The sequence below is a fragment of the Arvicola amphibius genome, chromosome 13 (assembly GCF_903992535.2).
Source record: "Arvicola amphibius chromosome 13, mArvAmp1.2, whole genome shotgun sequence".
In the NCBI taxonomy this organism is placed as follows: domain Eukaryota; kingdom Metazoa; phylum Chordata; class Mammalia; order Rodentia; family Cricetidae; genus Arvicola; species Arvicola amphibius.
Window position 1 is genome coordinate 64,811,902 of NC_052059.1, and position 19,777 is coordinate 64,831,678.

The 19,777-nt window shown below is 43.6% G+C and overlaps 1 protein-coding gene across 1 annotated transcript in view; it reads left to right on the forward strand.

The window, feature by feature from the left end:
* The first annotated feature begins 10,061 nt into the window (after window positions 1–10,061).
* Window positions 10,062–19,777, forward strand: part of Atg14 (autophagy related 14) — a 36,178-nt gene continuing 26,462 nt past the window's right edge. The window contains exon 1 of the mRNA XM_038310052.2: window positions 10,062–10,558. Within this exon, the coding sequence (XP_038165980.1) occupies window positions 10,284–10,558 (275 nt within the window). The 5' untranslated portion in view covers window positions 10,062–10,283. The remainder of the gene's footprint in view (window positions 10,559–19,777) is intronic.

The window sequence follows — 19,777 nt, forward strand, 5'->3', positions numbered from 1 at the left end:
TGATCTACAACAACCTGAGCTAGTTCCAGGACAGGCTCCAAAGCCACAGAGAAACCCTGTTTCGAAAAACCAAAACCAAAACAAAACAAAAACAAAACAAAGTTCGAAGACTCTTTGAGACTCAAGACAATCTCTTAACTATTACCCCTGTAAAATCAAAATAAAATAAAAAAGCAGATCACATACTCCCAACATACAATGGCACAAAATATTACATTACCACTTCACAATGGAAGAAAGGGAGAATAGTGAGGAAAACTAGACCAAAGCAAGACCTAAAACTAGGAAAGCAAACTCCAAACTCTGTATCTCCATGCCTGATGTCAAAATGCTCATTAGATTCCCAACTTCTTTCTGTTATAGCTAGTCTTCATAGGACTTAACCATTATCTAAATTTTCCCAGGGTCCTCAGGGATGCTGTCACCCCCAACAATAGGAAGCAATCTAGAGCACACATTGTCCACATCCCAAGAGGTGGGGGTGGGTGTTTTTTAGTCATTTGGTGGGTTATGGATGTTTGTCATCATTTAGTGGGAATATAGGAATATAGGATAAAGAGACAGCTATTTGTCTCAAATATTTTACATCAGTGTGGATTTTTGCATATTGAACCAAATTTAAGGTTATTTTTGTTATACCTTATATATGTTTCTACTCTTGTTTAAGGTGTTATACCTATGCAGCTCATTTTTTAAAAATGTAATATAAAGTTCTATGTTGTAGAAGGAAGCTGTTTGTTCACTCCTGGCTGCCCAGACTCCCGAAATAATCACTCAGAAACTATATTATTTAAATTACTGTTTAGCCAATCACTTAAGCATATTGCTAGCTATCACATACATCTTTGGTTATTTCTGTTATTTTATATTTTACCATGAGGCTCCATGACCTACTGGCAAAGTTCCAGCTGATAGCTCGCGTCTTTCCGCTCTGGCGGCTCCATGGAGTCTCATTGATTCTGCCTACTCTCTCCCAGCATTTAGTTTAGTTTTTCCCACCGAGCTCTAGTCTGCTAAGCCACTGGATGAAACAGCTTCTTTGTCCATTAACCAATAAAGAAAACACATCCAGAAGGACCTCCCACACCAGTTGTAGTCCTTGAAAATCATTACAAACAGTTTAGTGTAATTAAGAAAACACAGGTTAGTAGTCATCTATAACAATCAAACTTACAGTCCTATTAGGTATGTTTTCAAAGTTAAGCAGATATATTTTATTTCATTTTATTTTATTTTTTTAAGATTTATTTTTTTATTATGTTCACAGTGTTCAGCCTCCATGTATGCCTGCAGGCCAGAAGAGGACACCAGATCTCATTACAGATGGTTGTGAGCCACCATGTGGTTGGTGGGAATTGAACTCAGGACCTCCAGAAGAGCAGTCAGTGCTCGTAACCTCTGAGCCATCTCTCCAGCCCAAGCAGATATATTTTAAATAGATAGGTGATCTTCAAATGCTTCAGAGACACACATAATATGGCATGTAAGATGTTCAATGACCTAAGACTTTTCAAGACAGTGAGACATGTCTGTTCCTGGAAGCACCAATCTACTTCATAAAAGGATAATGGGCATTGAAGAACCTCCATATGGAGTTCGTTCCATCGTAGAAAAGGTAGCCCTTACCTCAAGTGTTGACAGTATGCTATCCAAACTGGACAAGTGGGACATGAAGGAAAAAGATTGCTGAACTTTGCCAAGGCAAGGTGGGAAGTCCTCCAAAATTCCTGCTTCACGGAAAAGTCTATCAGATATTCTAGGCCTGTGGACCGAAGATTTTTGGCCCAACATTGCTAAGGAATTGGGTGACTGTCCAGGCAGTCAGCTGTCTCTGTTGTTTTTATAGTTTTGGAAGCTGCTCTGCACTTTCTGTTTACTCAGTTAATATATCCTTCTTGGGTCTCTGATGTAGTTGCCGATGAGGTATTTGTAATTATAGTTTTCCTCTTTACCAAATTCAGAAGAGAAACTTACTTAAGAGAAGTTTATAAGGTTGAGTAACATAAAAGCTTAAATTATTTATCTAAGAAAATGTTTTGAGGTCCAAAAAGATAATTTTGGATTTGTAATAAAAGTTAGGATAGAAAGCAAATTATGTACACAACTTTGGAGTCACCAAGATAGGATAGATAATGGAGAATTTCCCCTGAATTTGACAAATGCAAATGGACTGGATATTGTAAATGTAATTCTTACTTGATAATTTTTTTTAAAGTTTATTTATTTATTTTGTTATAATGTTCTATGTGCATGTATACATGCATGCCAGAAGAGGGCACATTTTAGGTGATTGTGAGCCACCATGTGGTTGCTGGGAAATGATCTCAAGACCTCTGTAAGGACAGCCAGTGATCTTAAGCCATCTCTCCAGCCCCTTGATAACTGTTTTCTTTTGTTTGTTTGTTTTTGTTTGTTTGGTTAGTTTTTTGTTTTTCAAGACGGAGTTTCCCTGTAGCTTTGTAGTTTTCTCTGTCCTGGAACTAGCTCCTGTAGACCAGGCTGGCCTCAAACTCACAGAGATCTGCCTCCTGAGTGCTGGGATTAAAGGTGTACGCCACCACTGCTGGGCTGATAATTGTTCTTGTTGTCTATAGTTTTACTATGTTAAAGTTAGAACTTTTCTCTTTCATTAGACAAAGGGGGAAACGTTGTGGAATAGTAGTTTCACTATGTAAAAAGGTGTTGCATTTATTTCTGTGTGGAAACAAGATATGTTGCAATCTGTGCTCAAGCGAAACAGAAGGAGACAAAAGAAGGAAAACAGACACCAGGGAGATGCCAGGGACCAGCTAGACAGACAGGGGAGGCAACAAAGTAGAACATACAGAATAAAAGAAAGGTAAAAAGCTCTGAGGGAAAACATAGGTGAATAGAAACAGGCCAGTTTAGGTTAAAAGAGCTGAGGCTACCAGGTGGTGGTGGCGCACGCCTTTAATCCCAGCACTTGGGAGGCAGAGGCAGGCAGATCTCTGTGAGTTTGAGGCCAGCCTGAGTTACAAGAGCTAGCTCCAGGACAGGCTCCAAAGCTGCAGAGAATTCTTGAACCCCCCCCCAAAAAAAAGCTGAGGCTAAGGCTGAGCATTCATAATAAGTCTCCATGTCTTTATTTGGGAGCTGTTTGGCAGACCAAGAAAATGCCAGCTACACCTTTCGTTTTTGTTGACTGCAACACACTTCTTTCTCTTTTCTGTTCCACACTCGGTTAGCAGCTTTCCTTGGCAGGTATCCCATGACTCTCCAGGCTTCATCTTCACAGCTCTGTGAAATAGCCTTTCTGTCATCATGCAGGGACCTCCGTGACACACACCTGGCCTCAGTGGCTTTCCTTAGCCATCGAGGGAGAATCCGTAATACCTTTCTTGTATCCTTGACTCTAAAGCCAGAATCATGTGGCCAAAGCTACCACGTCCTGCTACTCTCTGTACCTGAAGCCTGCTCCCCTGGCTCAGTGACATCCACATCATCTTTCTATATTGCTTATTTCCTTCACTGCTTGCACAAGTTGTAAACTTAGCTGGATGCATTCCTGCCCTGTGGTCACCATTCCCTTTATCCCACGCAGCATCAGGATTTTCTTTAAACTTTGGATCTCCTTGAGCACTGGACTTTTTCAATTCCATTTCCTGATGCCCCCTTTTCCTCAAACTGTACATTTTGTATTTTTCCTTGATTAGTTTGCTCCGTTTCTTTTCTTTCTTTTTACTTTTTTTTTCAAGACAGGGTTTCTCTGTAGCTTTCAGCCTGTCCTGGAACTAGCTATTGCAGACCAGGCTGGCCTCGAACTCACAGAGATCCACCTGCCTCTGCCTCCCAAGTGCTGGGATTAAAGGCATGCGCCACCACTGCCCGTCTGCTCCTTTTCTTTATAGATTTATGTAAGAGTGACCACTGATAAACCACATAACAGAGTCAAATACTAGGCTGTTTGAAATCACTTCTGTTAATGCCATTAATCCAAAACTCTTCAGTTTAGCCCGAGGCAGAGTATTTAGACAAGGGAGGAAAGCAGCCACATTCTTTGCAAAGTATCACAAGAACATTCTCTAGACCTGATAGTATTCTCCTCTAAGACCTTTAGAGCCAGGTTGTCATAATCTCCATTGCTCTCAGTGCCTCTCACTGTCCTCCATGATGCTCCTATGAGTATGGCCCCACTGAGCCCTTATTAAAAGGTTCGGCGTTCCAGAGTTCACATTCTGCCGTCATCAGCATGATCATGCCTGACACAGGAACACCCCAGTAGTCATGTTTATTTGGGAATCTTCCTGTAGCTGAGGCTGCCACAGTAGGGCTGCCTTCTCTGTAGTCCTGGCCTAAGGGGGCGGTCTAGCCTCCTGAGCTTCTTTAATTCTAACTGCTCATCCTCACAGCCAGGCTGGCTCCCTGTTCTCAGCTCAGTCCTCGGAGCGCCACACTCTCCGAGATTTAGCTTAGGCAATGCTTTCTTCCCCTTCCTAACTGCAATTACTTTGTTTCTGCCCTCCATACCAGTTTGCTTGTTGAGTGACTATAGTATCTACCATTTTAAAAATCTGAGCTCTGTGTGCAGCTCCAGACCTTCCTTGTGCAATATATATCACCTCTCAAGTATTCGTTTTTCCAACCTGGAGGTATTTTGTAGACTCACAGAACATGTTCCATATTTTTTTAATGATTTATTTTTAGTTTATGTGCATTGGTGTTTTGCTTGCATGTATATCTGTGTAAGGGTGTCAGATCCCTTGGGGCTGGAGTTACAGACAGTTGTGAGCAGCCATGTCAGGGTTGGAAATTGAACCTGGGTCCCTGGAAGTACAGTCAGTGCTCTTAAGTGCTGAGCCATCTCTCCAGCCACATTTATCACTTCTTTTCCTGACTCAGCAGTTATGAACCTGGCCTTCTTTATAAGATGGTAAGTCCACAGGGGAGGGTGTTGTGCATCTTCACATCTGGAAAAGTTGGGTTGACAGGTAGGTTCTAGGGTTACTATCTAACTTCATAAGATGTAAAGCTATGGGCACGCTTTGCTTTGCTTTCTGAATAGCTTTTCCTCCATAGGAAGATTATTTTTGCTATATTGGGGAAATGAAAAATAGAAGGGAGAATGTTATCACCCATAGGTCTCTCCCTGCAGGCCCATAGATGTGAATGCTTGACCATCAGGGAGTGGCACTACTTGACAGGGATTAAGAGGTGTGGCCTTGTTGGAGGAAATATGTCACTGGGAGTAGGCTTTGGGGTTTCATATGTTCAAGCCAGGCCCAGTGTCTCACTCTCTCTCTTCCTGTTGCCTGTGAATCCAGATGTAGAACTCTTAGCTCCTTCTCCAGCACCAAGTCGGCCTGCATGCTGCCATGTTTCCCACCATGATGATCATGGACTAAACCTTTGAACCTGTAAACCAGCCCCAAATAAATGTTTTCCTTTATAAGAGTGGAGTGGTTATGGTGTCTCTTAACAGCAATAGAACAATAACTAAGCCGGAGAGTGGTGGCACACGCCTTTAATCCCAGCACTTGGGAGGCAGAGGCAGGTGGATCTCTGTGAGTTCGAGGCCAGCCTGGTCTACAGAGTGAGTTCCGGGACAGGCTCCAAAGATACAGTGAGGATAAGGAAAATGTGGTGCATTTACACAATGGAGTACTACACAGCAGAAAAAATAACAACACCTTGAATTTTGCAGGAAAATGGATGGAGCTAGTGTTATGGTTTTTGTCCCTGGTCCCTTTAAGAGGCAAGCCACGCCCACGCACGGTGACCTCTGACCTCTCACTGCCATCTTGGACCTCTCTCTTACTGTCTGTTCTTGGAGCACTCATGTTCTCTCTCCCCCTCCCCCCTTCTCCCTTTTCCTTCCATGACCCCCTAAATAAATATTCAACATGTTGTGTCTGTCCATGTCTCTGTCTCCTGCCAGCCCGCCGCTAGCTGCTTGGGGAACTGCCTGGGGATCTCACAAGTATTTTTAAAAAGTCATAAAAGCTGAAAACATTATTTTGAGTGAGGTAACCCAGACACAGAAAGACAATTATCACGTGTAATCACTCATAGGTGGTTCATAAAGCAAAGAAAACCAGCTACAAACCAAAATCCCAGAGAACGTAGACAACAATGCGGGACACTAAAAGAGACTTACATAGATCTTATCTACATGGGAAATAGAAAGTAGAAAAAGACAACATCTCCTGAGTAAATTGGGAGCATGGGGGCCTTGGGGGAGGGCTGAAGTGGGGAGGGGAGTCAGGGAGGGGAGCAGAGAAAATTGTAGAGCTCAGTAAATATAAAAAAGCCAATGCTTGGGCTGGAGAGATGGCTCAGCGGTTAAGAGTATTGCTAGCTCTTCCAAAGGTCCTGAGTTCAATTCCCGGCAACCACATGGTGGCTCACAACCATCTGTAATGGGGTCTGGTGCCCTCTTCTGGCCTGCAGGGATACACGCAGACAGAATATTGTATACATAAATAAATATAAAAAAGCCAATGCTTTGCAGTTTGTCCACTCTTCCTGCAGGGACTTTTTCTATAATAAACTTTGAGTGGTTAGGAAAATCACTTCATTATCAAATGTTGATGTTTAATGTTTTATGTAAGTTTAAGGAGGCTTGCTTTTTCAAAGCTCCTTGAGGTAGCTGGGAAGTATGATCCGGGAGTAACAGATAACATGAAGATGTGCAGTACAAAGGCAGAGGGTCTAGACACGCTCACAGAAGAAAAGTGTGCATCGAGAAGGTGATCATGCAGGGAGAAGAGACGACAAAGCGCTGGCAGAAATCACCTCTCAGTGATATGAGTTCCTATAGTGTTGTTTTATTGCCTGTGGGTTTTTATTTTCTATAATACTTATATGTATGTTTGTAATAATAATAATAATAATAATAATAAATAAAGCCTCAAAAAACTACAGAGAAACCCTGCCTCGAAAAAACAAAAACAAACAACAAAAAGAACAAAAACTAAAACAGCTCCTCTTCCTAAAACTACACTCTGTTCATGTGCCCTATCACTGATGTGTTGTCATCCTGCTTTTATCAATCAAAACCACTCATGCAGCTCAACTTACCGCTTCAAAGTCTTCAAGGAGGCCTTTTAATACAGCTTCACCCACCACCAGCCTGCAGTCATTGTGACATGATTATGGGTGATATAGCTTAAAGGGAGGGGTTGACAAACATTATCTGCAAAGGACCAAACACGAAATAGTTAGGCTCTGTGACCTCAAAGGTCTCTGTTGGAACTGTCATCATATAGAGGACTGGGCTTTGAACTGTGAATTACTTGACTATGAGTCACATGATAGGACTTTTTTTTTCTTGATTTTTTTTGAAACAGGGTTTCACTGTTTAGCTCTGGCTGTCCTGGAACTCACTCTGTAGAACTCGCTGGCCTTGAATTTACAGAGATCTGCCTGCCTCTGTCTCCTGGGTGCTGGGATTAAAGATGTGCACTACCACCACCCAGCACATGACAATACTCTTATTTTCTCCCAATCATTTAAAGACGTAGAAGTCATTCTTAGGTCACAAGCTGACATACACAGCACAGTGGCTTTGCCTTTCCTGACTCCCATTTGCACAGGTGACTGAAAACAACTGATCCCTCCATTTTAAGATGTTTCTGTGTTCCTCCTGGATGCCCTGTTCCTCTGGGAACTGTAAAGGAGTATCTTGCCCTGGGGTTAGCTTTGGTGTGCAAGCTGGTTACAGGCTCTCTAATAGTAATAAGCCTGCTCCAGATAAACACATACAAAGCCAGAGGCAAGTTCCTTATTGTAACCTTGTACTTACAGTATCCCTATCTCACTCTGGTTAAAATAAAACTGCTCTCTTTGGAAAGAAAAACTTTAATACTCTAAACTCAGAGACTCTGGGGGGATTTTCCACTCAGAGGCACAGAGTTTCTCTTATCTCTTAGTAACTTACCTTCCTCACCACTGCCATCTTTCAGGATGGAGATCTACAAATGAAACTCCCTATAAATACTATCTTCCATTAGCAGGCAAAATTAAAAAAATAAATAAATAAAAAGTAAATACAGTAGACTTACAAGGACTCCCTCATTATTCAAGAATTTTTAAAATAGGATTCAAATAACAAACTTACTCACTTAAGAGTGAACTGAGCTGCTGGGCAGTGGTGGAGCACACCTTTAATCCCAGCACTCAGGAGGCAGAGGCAGGTGGATCTCTGTGAGTTCAAGGCCAGCCTGGTTACAGAAGGAGTTCCGGGACAGCTACACAGAGAAACCCTGTCTGGACTGAAGTGTTTGGGCATTTGTACATTTAGTGCTCTGAAGTGTGACTATGTCTCTACTCCAGTTCTGAAACTTTTCCATTGCTCTCCATAAATCCTGTAGCACTGCACAGTCCCCCATGCTTTCCAGCAGCCTCTAGCCTTGGTTGTCTTCATTGTACAGCCTGCGCTGTACACCTGCCCGGATTCCGGCCTGCGCTGCACACCTGCTTTTGTTTCTCTGAAGGGTTCATCCAAGAAGAGTTGCTGGGTTGTGTGGTGATTCCTTAATTTTTGAGGAGCACCCATGCCAGGGGCTGGACCCAGCTCACACTCCCTCCAGCAGACAGAGTGTGGACTTTCTCCACACATTTTTGTAGTCATCTCCCATGTTTTCTGTTGGCCTCCAGAGGTTGTTATTTTCTATTAATATGCTAAGAGGATTGTGGTTTTTGTTTGTCTGTTTTGTGTGTGCCTTGTTTCAGAAACAAGGTCTGCTGTGTAGCTCAAAGTGCACTTGTCTGGTTCTATGTGAACAACCATACAGAAGAAATGGCAATTTTTTGCTCAAAATGACTCATGAGTTACTTAATTTAAAAAAAAGAATAAACTTATTTTAGAATTTGAACTATTCCAGGCCTTTCAAGACTGAGGAGTTAAATCAACACTTTCTTTTTAAACATGTAATGCATTAAAAAGTGTTTTCTGAAGACAGCAATACAGAAAACTGCATATCTGGGTACTATCTGTAATATCACAGCTATCAGCCGACCCTTTAGTAACACATATTGTGAAGTCCTCTTGGGAGAGCCAACAGAAATATCCCAACCCTTAAAAATGTGGTTTGAAAATACCATATAAAATTGTTTATTTTAAAATCTTAAACTTTCAGGAACCATTCAAGCGTAGGGAAGGCTATTTAGAAAACGATACAGGGAATTTGGTTTTTTAACATTACTTCCAAACCTACCTGAATGCATTTAAACAGACCCTGGAGAAGGGACAAAGAGTTCAGACCAGAGATCTCGCTGGGTTGTAGTCACTGGCATTTGATGGCCAGCATGGGAAGCTTGGCAGGTAAGGGACTTGTGTGATTCAGTCCTGAACTGGAGTGTGTGAAAAACATCTCTCAGTACACAGGAGATAGCTCTGAGTGCTGGGATGCGTGACATGGGGGAGAAAGCCCAGCTGGAGAGTCAGAGCTTTCATCAGTGGACAGCCTGCTGAAGCATCCTTGAGAATCCCTGGGTGAGCTGGACCTACAGCCTGGCTTCTCTGTTCCCCTCTGGTTTACAGGCACATCCAACACTCTGATAAAAACCTCCGCCCTCTGAAGAAACTTGGAGGACATCCTAACTAATGAGCTCTGATTTTCTGAGGTCATGGCCTAGGGGGTAGGGAAGAACAAGAGCCATTAGAATTCAGTTTTCTGACTGTGCTGGTGGTACATGCCTGTAATTCCCTCACTCAGGGCCCTTCCACGGGAGGATTGGGACTCCAGGCAAGTGGATGCTAAAGAAGGCAGTTTTCAAAAACATACAACTTTGATTTTCACCTTCAGTTTGGTTTTAATTGATGTGTAAAGTGTTAGGCTGCTGTGGAGGTTTTTGATTAACCCTCCGGGGTTATGGATGTACAGCAATCATATCCACGAACCAAGTCAGGCAGAGGCGTTAAAGGATTTTCTTCAAATGCCACAGCTATTAAGGAGGAAGGTGAGTCCAACTTCAGCTTGTTCCGAGATCCAATGCTCTCCCAAATTTGCTTGTTGCAGTTTTAACCAAAAACCTAAAAGTAACCACTGTCATCAAATGAATTCTGTTGTGTTCCCACGACTTTCACAGAGAAGGCTTGGTTCATCCATTGCAATACTTGGCCTGACGTTCTGGAGTTGCAAAGCTCCAGTCGGCTGGCCGAAACGCGGAGCCGCCTCGGGGGACGGCGGGGAAGAAGACCCGGGGAGCCCGAGTCCCACGACCATCGGCCTCCGGGTCCCGCCCCGAGCCTCTGAGCCACGCCTCCACCCTCTAGACCCCACCTTCTGTCCCGGCCTCCAGGCCCCGCCTCCGCGCCCAGGATGCACCTGGATGAAAACAAAATCCCACGTGACTGGCCCTGCGCTCAGACCATCATGGCGTCTCCCAGTGGGAAGGGATCCTGGACGCCCGAGGCTCCTGGCTTTGGGCCGCGCGCGCTAGCTCGAGACCTGGTGGACTCGGTGGACGACGCAGAGGGGCTGTACGTGGCGGTCGAGCGGTGTCCTCTGTGCAACACCACTCGCCGGCGGCTGACTTGTGCCAAGTGCATCCAGAGCGGTGATTTCGTCTATTTCGACGGCCGCGACAAGGAGAGGTACGGCGGCCACCACGGCCCTATTGTTTCTGCCTGTCTGTTTTCTCTGCTGTAGCGATCAGAGTCTGGAGCCTGGACACCCCAGTCCTGGCCCTGGAACCGGGCGACTTTGGAAAGAGAGAGTGGCTGTTCTGCGCCGGCGCTTTGTTGCCACTGGGTAGGGTGGGGGTGGGAACCAGGTGAGCGAAGGTCGCTGTCTTTCATCACCCACCAGAGAGTTTCTCCACGGCCCACTTGGGTACTAGGGAACAGGAAATAGTGTCCTGCTAGAGAAGTTTGTGCAGCCGTGTAGAGGAGTCCTAGTTCTTTGCTGTGCTCCCACTCAGAAACTTGGCTTAACCTTTTCCCGTCTTCAGACGTCTATACTTTTCTACAGAAGGCACGAGTAGAGAATTTAATAGGTCAGGAGGGATTGAGTCCTGGGCGCCTGTGTCACAGGTGGACCTTGTCAGCTAGCTCTAATGTGTGAACAAAGACTAGGAGGTTGCCTCATCTACTGTAACCCCAAAGGTGAGTTTGTGTCACTGGGGATTTGGGAATATGGTTTGAGTTGCAAGCCCTTAGTTAAAAGAGTTTAGTACAACATTTTGTCTTAATTTTGAATTAAGATAATTGAAGAATAACGCCTGGTGGTGGTGGTGCATGTCTTTAATTCCAACACTCAGGAGGCAGAGACAGGTTTGCTCTGGTCTGCAAAGCGAGTTCCAGGATAGGCTCCAAAACTACAGAGAAACCCTGTCTTGAAAAACCAAAAAACCCAAACCAAACAAACAAAAAGATAATTGAAAAATAAATGCTTAGCTGAAGTCTTTGTCTCCTAACTTTTGTTTCAACAATGAGCTTCAATGATAGTAAAATGTAATTTTTGTTTGGTTAGTTTATTTGCTGTTTGTTTCTCTCGAGAGTGTCTCACTATGTAGCTTTGGCTCTTCTGGAACTACTATGTAGACCAGGTTGGCCTAGCTCACCGCTATCTTCCTGTCTCTGCCTCCCAAGTGCCAGGAGGCAAGTGGAGCTCTGTGAGTTCAAGGCCAGCCTGGTCTACAGAGCTAGTGCCAGGATCCAAAGTGACACAGAGAAACCCGGTCTTGAAAAACCAAAACTAACCAAAGCAAAGTCATGTGCCACTATGCCTAAAACACACACACACACACACACACACACACACACACACACACAGAATTAAAGTTGAATTTATTCCTTTACAGCAACCACACAAGTTATCCTTAATTGGCTACCTTGTCCCAGAGGCACACAAAATTAAAACTCAAACATCCTGTATCTGTATACCTGTACATTTAACTGCTAAACTATACAGCATATAGATTTGGTGATGGTTTGAGTTCCCGACCTTCCTGTGAATCATGGGTGGGGCTCATTTCTTTTTCTTCTCAAGATATTGGTCCTAACAAAATCTTTTTAGTTCACGCCTGTGTTTTATGGATGAGATTGATGATTTTAGACCATGGACTGCTGTCCTAAGTGATAGCTCTAAATTTTTTATTTATTTATTTATTTATTTATTTATTTATAGACAGGGTTTCTCTGAGGCTTTAGAGCCTGTCCTGGAACTAGCTCTTGTAGACCAGGCTGGTCTCGAACTCACAAAGATCCGCCTGCCTCTGCCTCCCGAGTGCTGGGATTAAAGGCGTGCACCGCCACTGCCCAGCTGATAGCTCTAAAAACGAAACCAGCTTTAAGAAAACCAGGTAGGAAATGGGAATGTTTAGTTGTTGAATCTTAGCAAGTATTTAGCATCTACACTTTCCCAGGTTTATTCTTGCAATTTCGGTCAGTCCTCTAACGGCAAGAACACAGAATGTTACTCTACATCTGTATTTTGATTTTCCCCCCTCTTTTCCCTCTTATCATCATTAAGTTTGTGATAGTTCTAGTTTTACATGACCATCTGAACTCCTAATTTTACATGAATAAGTCTGTTTTTCACATCTTAATACAGTAAATTGCAGTACCATCCTTCCTTTATTCAGTACCCCAAACCCCTCCAGTCTTCAGTAAGGCGCCATGTCTAATCCATCAGCAAATTCTGTCTCTGCAAAGCCCATCCTCCACCTGAGGCGTTGATCATTACACAGTCTCACCCTTTCCTGTACCCTTCTTGTTGGTGTACTTTATATGTATAAGCAGGAGTAATGCCGCTCCATTCTGATGTTCAAATCTTTTAATCTTTTGGCTTTGTTTTATTCAAAGTGAAAGCTGAAATCTTGAACCAAAGTCCTGTATATAATTCCTCTGATATAATCCTTGTTATCTTCTCCCTTACCTATTAAGTTATACCTTCTGGCTTCCCTGACAGTGGAAGCACACTCCTCCCTCAAAGCCTTTGCAGTTACACAGACTGCCAAGAGCTTTTGCAGTAATCTTCATGGCTGCCTCCTGTTTCCTTCAGAGCTCTGCTAATACATTTAAGACTCTTTCGGGCCCTTTAACTAATGACCTCATTCCTACTTCATGTGCTGTATTGTTATCACCATTTGATAACTTCTGATTGTCTATCCCCTTAGGTGTAGACTCTGAGGGTGACAGTATTTTTCTGTACACGATTGTATCCTCACATAGCAGATTTCCGTTTCCTGTTCCTGCAGACCACTTCTCTCATGACCACTAGTTACTAAACGCAAAAATCATTGAGTTTTCTTGGACTTGCTTTTTTTCCTCTTATTCCTAGCATCTAAGTCATTAACCAGCAGCCAGTCTAATTCTCCCCAACACCAAATTACACCTTGACTCTCTGCCTACAATCCAGGTCGTCACCAGGTGTGCGTAGTCAGATAGTCCTTTCCTTGTGCAGTCAGGACCAACCCTGCTTTTCACCCAAAAAGGAAGCAAGGTCCGTGTCAGTCTGTTGCTTAGACCCTTCTCGTGCTTTCCACTGCATTTAAAATAAAATCTCATCTGTTGTTTGGGCATTTGAATCCCCTTGTGATCTGGAAAGTGTATTTCTCTAACTTTGTAAGGCTGAGTTAAAAAGATGTGCTGAGGATTCATGCTGCCGTGAATGGAATCCAAATTCCACTGCTTTCTGATTTCAAGCGCATTTCTTTTAAACTTATTTCATTTTGAAAATAGTTGAGTATCACATACTTCATAGTGATTTTTAGAGCATGCTTTTAAAGTATTTAGTGTAACGTCTAGCATGTAACAGGAACTAGAAATAGACTCAGGCCATGATTGCTCCGTAGTCATGAGCCCCTCCATCCTCAGTTCCACAACTGAACATATCCCTTTCTTGTTTCCCATTTTGAACATTTTTTCCTGTTAATAGGCACCTTGTCTTTTACCTCTGAATTTTTAGAATTAGCATACAAAGTAATCAGTTTTTTTCTGCATTTTCTTTATTTTAGACAGTCTCACTATGTGACCCTTAGCTGGTCTGGAATTTACTGTGTAGACCAGGCTGGTGGTGAACGCATAGAGATCTGCCTGCTTCTGTCTCCCAGGCTCTGTACTAAAGGTGTGCACCGTCATGCCCGTCCCTCTCAGAGCATTTGCACACGTATCATCTGTTTCTCCTCTTTTCCCGTATTCCTGCTCCCTCCCACTTGATCTTTCTGCTGTCCTTTTTCTCCCACAATCATATTAGGAGTTTTGTCACCCTCCGCTCCATTTTTTGCTCCTCTTTTGCTTTCTCCCCCCCATGAGCTCCTTTCTAGTTTTCTGGCCTGAGCCCACAGTTGCGCGTGCACACACACACACATACACCCCCAGCTAGGATCTGCATATGAGTGAACTTGTGCAGCATTTGTCTTTCTGTGACAGTGTTACCTTGTTCATTACTATATTCATCCATTTTCATGATAATTTTATTTATGACCAGATAAAATCTCACTGTGTACATGTACTGTGTTTTCATTACTTGGTGGACACCTGAAGTTCAGTGTCACATCCTGCTCCTCTGCAAGGCTCTCACTTCCATCTTCCCATTTGCCATCACATCACTTGTGTATTTTGTGGTGAATACACTTCCATGTGCAATATTATTTGAGTATAATGCCAGCACTGAAAATGGCTTTCCTTGAGGGCATAGCTTCCTTTTTAAGGGGGAGGGGAGTTGTTTGGTTGGTTTTTCGAGACAGGGTTTCTGTGTGTAACAGCTGTCCTGGAACTTGTAGACCAGGCTGACCTTGAACTCACAGAGATCCGCCTGCCTCTCCCAAGTGCTGGGGTTAAAGGCGTGCGCCACCACCACCCTGCTACATAAACATTTTTTGTTTTGTTTTGTTGTATTCCAACTCTGAGCATTAATATTAGTTTTCTGGAGCCTGGTGTTGGTGGTGCACGCCTTTAATCCCAGCACTCAGGAGGAACAGGCAATCCCTGGGAGTTCAAGGCCAGCCTGGTCTACTGAGCTAGTTCCAGGACAGGCTTCAAAGCTATAGAGAAACCCGGTCCCAGAAAAAAAAAATCAAAACAAAAAAACCCTGCGTTTCCGAAGAGGAATGTGTTAATAGTGGATTCCTTACCGACTACGCAGGAAAATGAAGAGCAAGTGTGTCACTCATTTAGACCGTGCAGGCCACCGCCCTTGTCTTCTGAGCACCTTCCCTTCCTTGAGCTGTGCGTGCCTTCAGGTGCAGTCTGTCAGTCTTCCTTTGCTTCCAGAACATAGGAGAAAAGACTGTCATGAGACCAGAACCATGTCCTGATAGCCAGGTGCTTGTAAGATGTGTATCAGCTTCCCTGGCAAGTCGCTGAGGATGAAGGCTGGTCTGCTCTCAAGGATTTGACTGATTCTAGCAGGCCTCAAACCTAGAGCAAGGGTTGCTTGTGCTACTGTCTTGGTTATCTGTAAATTTTGTATTCTGTGCCTGCCTTGAGTCCTTTTCCTTTTCGCTTCATGAAAACCTCTGTCTGTGGAGCCACTTGGAATGAAACCTGGTACAGTAAGCCCGCGTTTAACCCAAACTGGCTGATATGTGGAGTTGAATAGTTTGGCAGTTAGGGAAAATTAGATAATAAAGTTGTAAATCTCACAATAATTAGGTCCTTTGAAAGAAATATGTGTCATATTGCTTTGATTTTGGGGAGTGGATCTGGAATTATGTGGCCAAGGCTATTCCTGATTTTACGTCATCTCCCTGTCTTAGCTTGCCAAGTGCTGAGATTCTGTGGTTATAGGCATTAACCATCAAACCTAATGACGACATACTATTAGAGATGGCATGAGTTTGACAGACATGGAAACTTCTTTTATTGTTCAGGATAGTGTTGGTCTCGCCTGCCTTGTCTCTTGTCTAAGGCAACACCTGTCTCTGCCTTTGACTGGAACACTTAACCACTCCTGTGATGTGAAGCTCTACTTCTCCCAGCAAGGTCTTCTCTGCACCTGTGCTGCTGGGTGTTCATGCTTTTTAACAGGAGTCCGATTTTCCTGGAATCTGCGCTTATCTAAGTCCCCAAATAGCACTGTTATGCAATAGAAGACTGACAGGTTGAGTAATCGTTTCCTCATCTGGGAGCACTTGTTGATCAGGTCTCAGTAGGTGGAAGACAGGGGGTGGGAACGTGATCTGGGCATTGGGGGTCTGCCTGCTGGGTTAGTAGTAGCGGTCTTCTAGTGGGAGTAGAGAGAAAGGCCATATGGTGAGGCCATGCTTAGAAGTACACGTTTAGGAATGGCGCTGTCTTACCTTCACCCATGACTTGGAAAAACACGGCTGCATTTTTTACCTGGAAGCAGAAATACAGGGGCTACCCAAATTGAGCTGAATTAGTCAGGAAAGGTTTAGCTGTTACCATAGATTTCAGGGAAAGGCATGGCCAAATGCGTTTAGCTACCTCTGCTCTTCCTCCAGTGTCTTCTTGGCAGATGATTGACTGCCAGCAAGGAATCTGTTTGCTGCGACTTCTCTAAAAATTATTATTTTTGTATGTTGTGCATAGGTTTTGTCTACAGTTATGTCTGCACCATATGCATGCCTGCTGACCTCAAGTCAGAAGAAGGTGCCAGGTACTCTGGGCTGAAGTTACGGGCGATTGTGAGCAGCTGTATGGGTGCTGGGACTCAAACCCAGGGTAACCAGTGCCCTTTTGTCCTTCCCCCCACCTCCCGCCCAAGACTGGTTTCTCTGTAGCTTTGGAGCCTGTTCTGGAACTTGCTCTATATAGGCTGACCTTGAACTCACAGCTGCCTCTGCCTCCCAAGTGCTGGGATTAAAGGCGCAGCCAGTGTTTTTAACCTCTGAGACATCTCTTCTGACCCCACTACTGTTTTGTTGCTGTTCCTACTGAATGTAGATAATGCAGTCGCTATTTTACAGATTCAGTTGCAAGGAAACTTGACAAGACACTCGTTTACAATGGGAAAGAACTCTCTTGAGTTTAGTAGTGCTGGCAGCTGAAACGAGTTTATCAATCTTTCTATTGCATGGATGTCCTTCCAGAAATCCCTCAGTCCCTATCCCACACAGCTTTTTTAATGGTGTTCCATCGACAGATACAGATTGGCTAGAAAACAAGAGCTTTTGTTTTAGTAAGTATCATCACACCTTTTAAAATCTATAAAAGGCTTTCCCATTTACCAGTTTCCCCCACCACACACTCAAATTATGAACTTGTTTTTAAGATGAGGAAACAGAGGCTCAGTGGCTGACTTGATCCTGGGCTATGCTGTTTTATGTGTATATAGGCGTGTAAAACAGGAAAGAAAAATCTTTGGTTTTATTAGATAGGTTTCAGATGTATCTAAAAGGGACACATACATTTTAATGAGCTATCCAAAGGTTGGCATCAAGCCAGAAGAGTCAGTATCTCTGGCTGCCACTGTGTGAATGAAGATTGCTGGTGAGTAGGGCTCCTCTCAACTCCAGCTGCTCCAGCTGCTCCAGCTGCTCCTTTGAGTACTCCGCAGGCCCAACATTCAGAAGATTCTAACTGCCTAGTTTTCAAACCTGTCCTAATCAAATCTCTTTAAAGCACCAGAGGCATTTAGCAGTTCATGAAAAATGAACTGATTTTGAAGCTAGTCTTGGAGCCTGCTGTTTGCTGTTGATAGGGGAAGGTTCTGACTTGATGTGGTGATCACCGTGTGTAAGCTCAGGGCTTACTTGAGTGTGGCAGAGCAGTGCTGGCATAGCCTGGGGGAGAGAATGGTCTAGGGGTCCAGACTACAGGAATAGCTGAGATTTTAGTGGGTTTTTTTTTTTTTTAAGACAGAATTGGTCTCCTGCTTGGAGCCAGGTGAGAGGTAGTCCGGAATCTTCCAGCTGAACATTTCAGTTCTGCTAATAATGGAAGTCTTCTTGCACCATGCCTGTGAGTGCTGTGGAGCTGATCTGTTTCTGGGAAGGTCACCTCAGTAGGTCCTCCACCTGAAGATAACTCCATGATGACACCCTGTTCTCACAAGGCAAAGCAGAATTCGAGTCTTTTGAATTATTATTATACATGAGTGGGCACCTTTAAAAAAGAAAATTAAGTATAAATGCAGCATTTGAACATTTAAACTGTTGATCTGAAACCTTGATATCTAAGTCTTACAGCCCCACAGCAAGGCTACTTCTGTGAGGTGTAGTCTTTAATATCTTACTAAGACCACACAACATGCTGTTCTACAGATCTTAATTTTTGGTACTTAATACGTCTTTCATGTTAATGTATGGAATACTAATTACTCCTTTATAACTATAAATGCTGTTAAAATCCAGCATGAAGATCTCTCATTTTTATTTACTATCTGCACAGCAAAAAGGAATTTTCCAATCCTAATTACCGAAGGCTGTCTTAATTCAGAGTAAGCCGAGGGAAGTGACTTACTGTTCTGTGTTTGCAGAAGCAGCCAGTGTGAGGATGGCCTCATCCCGGCCTTGCGATCCCTTAGTCTCCACATGGTTCTGTACTTTGGTTTAGTGCAGAATGAGATGTGGACTCACCCCCGGCTGACGACGCTGTGTGCTGAGTATCTGAGTCGTCCTGTGGGCAGGTGGTCAGAGTGACCTACTCATCTGTGAGTGGGGGCATCGAGCGCTGTTCTGCTGTTTTGTGCTGACCACATTTCCTCCCATCCATGATGCTTTGTGGTAGAGACAGAATCTTCCTGATGAGACCATGCCTTTGCATATCTGTCCCCTTTTGTCTCGCTCATATGAGAAGGTTTAGCTCACTGCAGTGTGTGCTAGGCATTTGTAAGGCTCTGGGTTTAGTCTCCAACATGAAAGAAGAAAAAAACAAAAGAAACTTTGATGCCTAGTCATTGTTTAAATGTCACTATGTTAGATCACAGTTCCAGAAATATTTAGGTTAAGGGGCTGGAGAGTGGCTCAGTGGTTACAAGTGTTGGCTTGATTTCCAGCACCACATGGTAGCTCACAACTTACTGTAACTCCAGTTCTAGAGGCCCTCTGCTCAGTTCCCTGGGGACTGCATGTATATGGTATGCAGGCATACCTGCAGCAAAACAACTGCATACATTTTTAAAAAGGAAAAAAATTGGGCTGGAGAGATGGCTCAGAGGTTAAGAGCACTGCCCGCTCTTCCAAAGGTCCTGAGTTCAATTCCCAGCAACCACATGGTGGCTCACAACCATCTGAAATGGGGTCTGGTGCCCTCTTCTGGCCTGCAGGCATACACAGACAGAATATTGTATTCATAATAAATAAATAAATAAATAAATAAATAAATATTTTTTAAAAAGGAAAAAAATTAAAAGAACTCCTAGAACATTTAGTTCTTTAGCCATCTCTCAGTTTGTAATTAGCCATATTGTCTCTCCCTTCTCAGCAAAGCCTTGGTAATGGGCTGCTGAGGTCGCTGTGCTCTCTGACTTGCCTAAGGTCCTCACTGCCTTCTTTCTGGAGCCGAGTTGTTGTGAAGGTTTCTGCCATGTGTGTTGAAATTAGGGATAAGGAAAGTTGATGTGGGAGTCCCCTCTGTATGCTGTGATTACCATTAATGAATAAAGAAAACTGGCTTGGCCTGATAGGGTAGAACAGAGGTAGGTGGGGAAAACTAAACTGAATGCTGGGATGAAGGAGGAGGAATAGGAAAGAAGCCATGGAGCTGCCGCCACTGGAGACAGATGCCATGAAACTTTGGTAGGCCACGACCTCATGGTGATGCACAGATTATTGGAGATGGGTTAAATTAATATGTAAGAGTTAGCCAGTAAGAAACTAGAGCTAATGGGCTAAGCAATAATTTAAATAACTGTTTAACATGTTTCTGTGTGATTATTTCGGGTCTGAGCTGCCAGGAACAAAC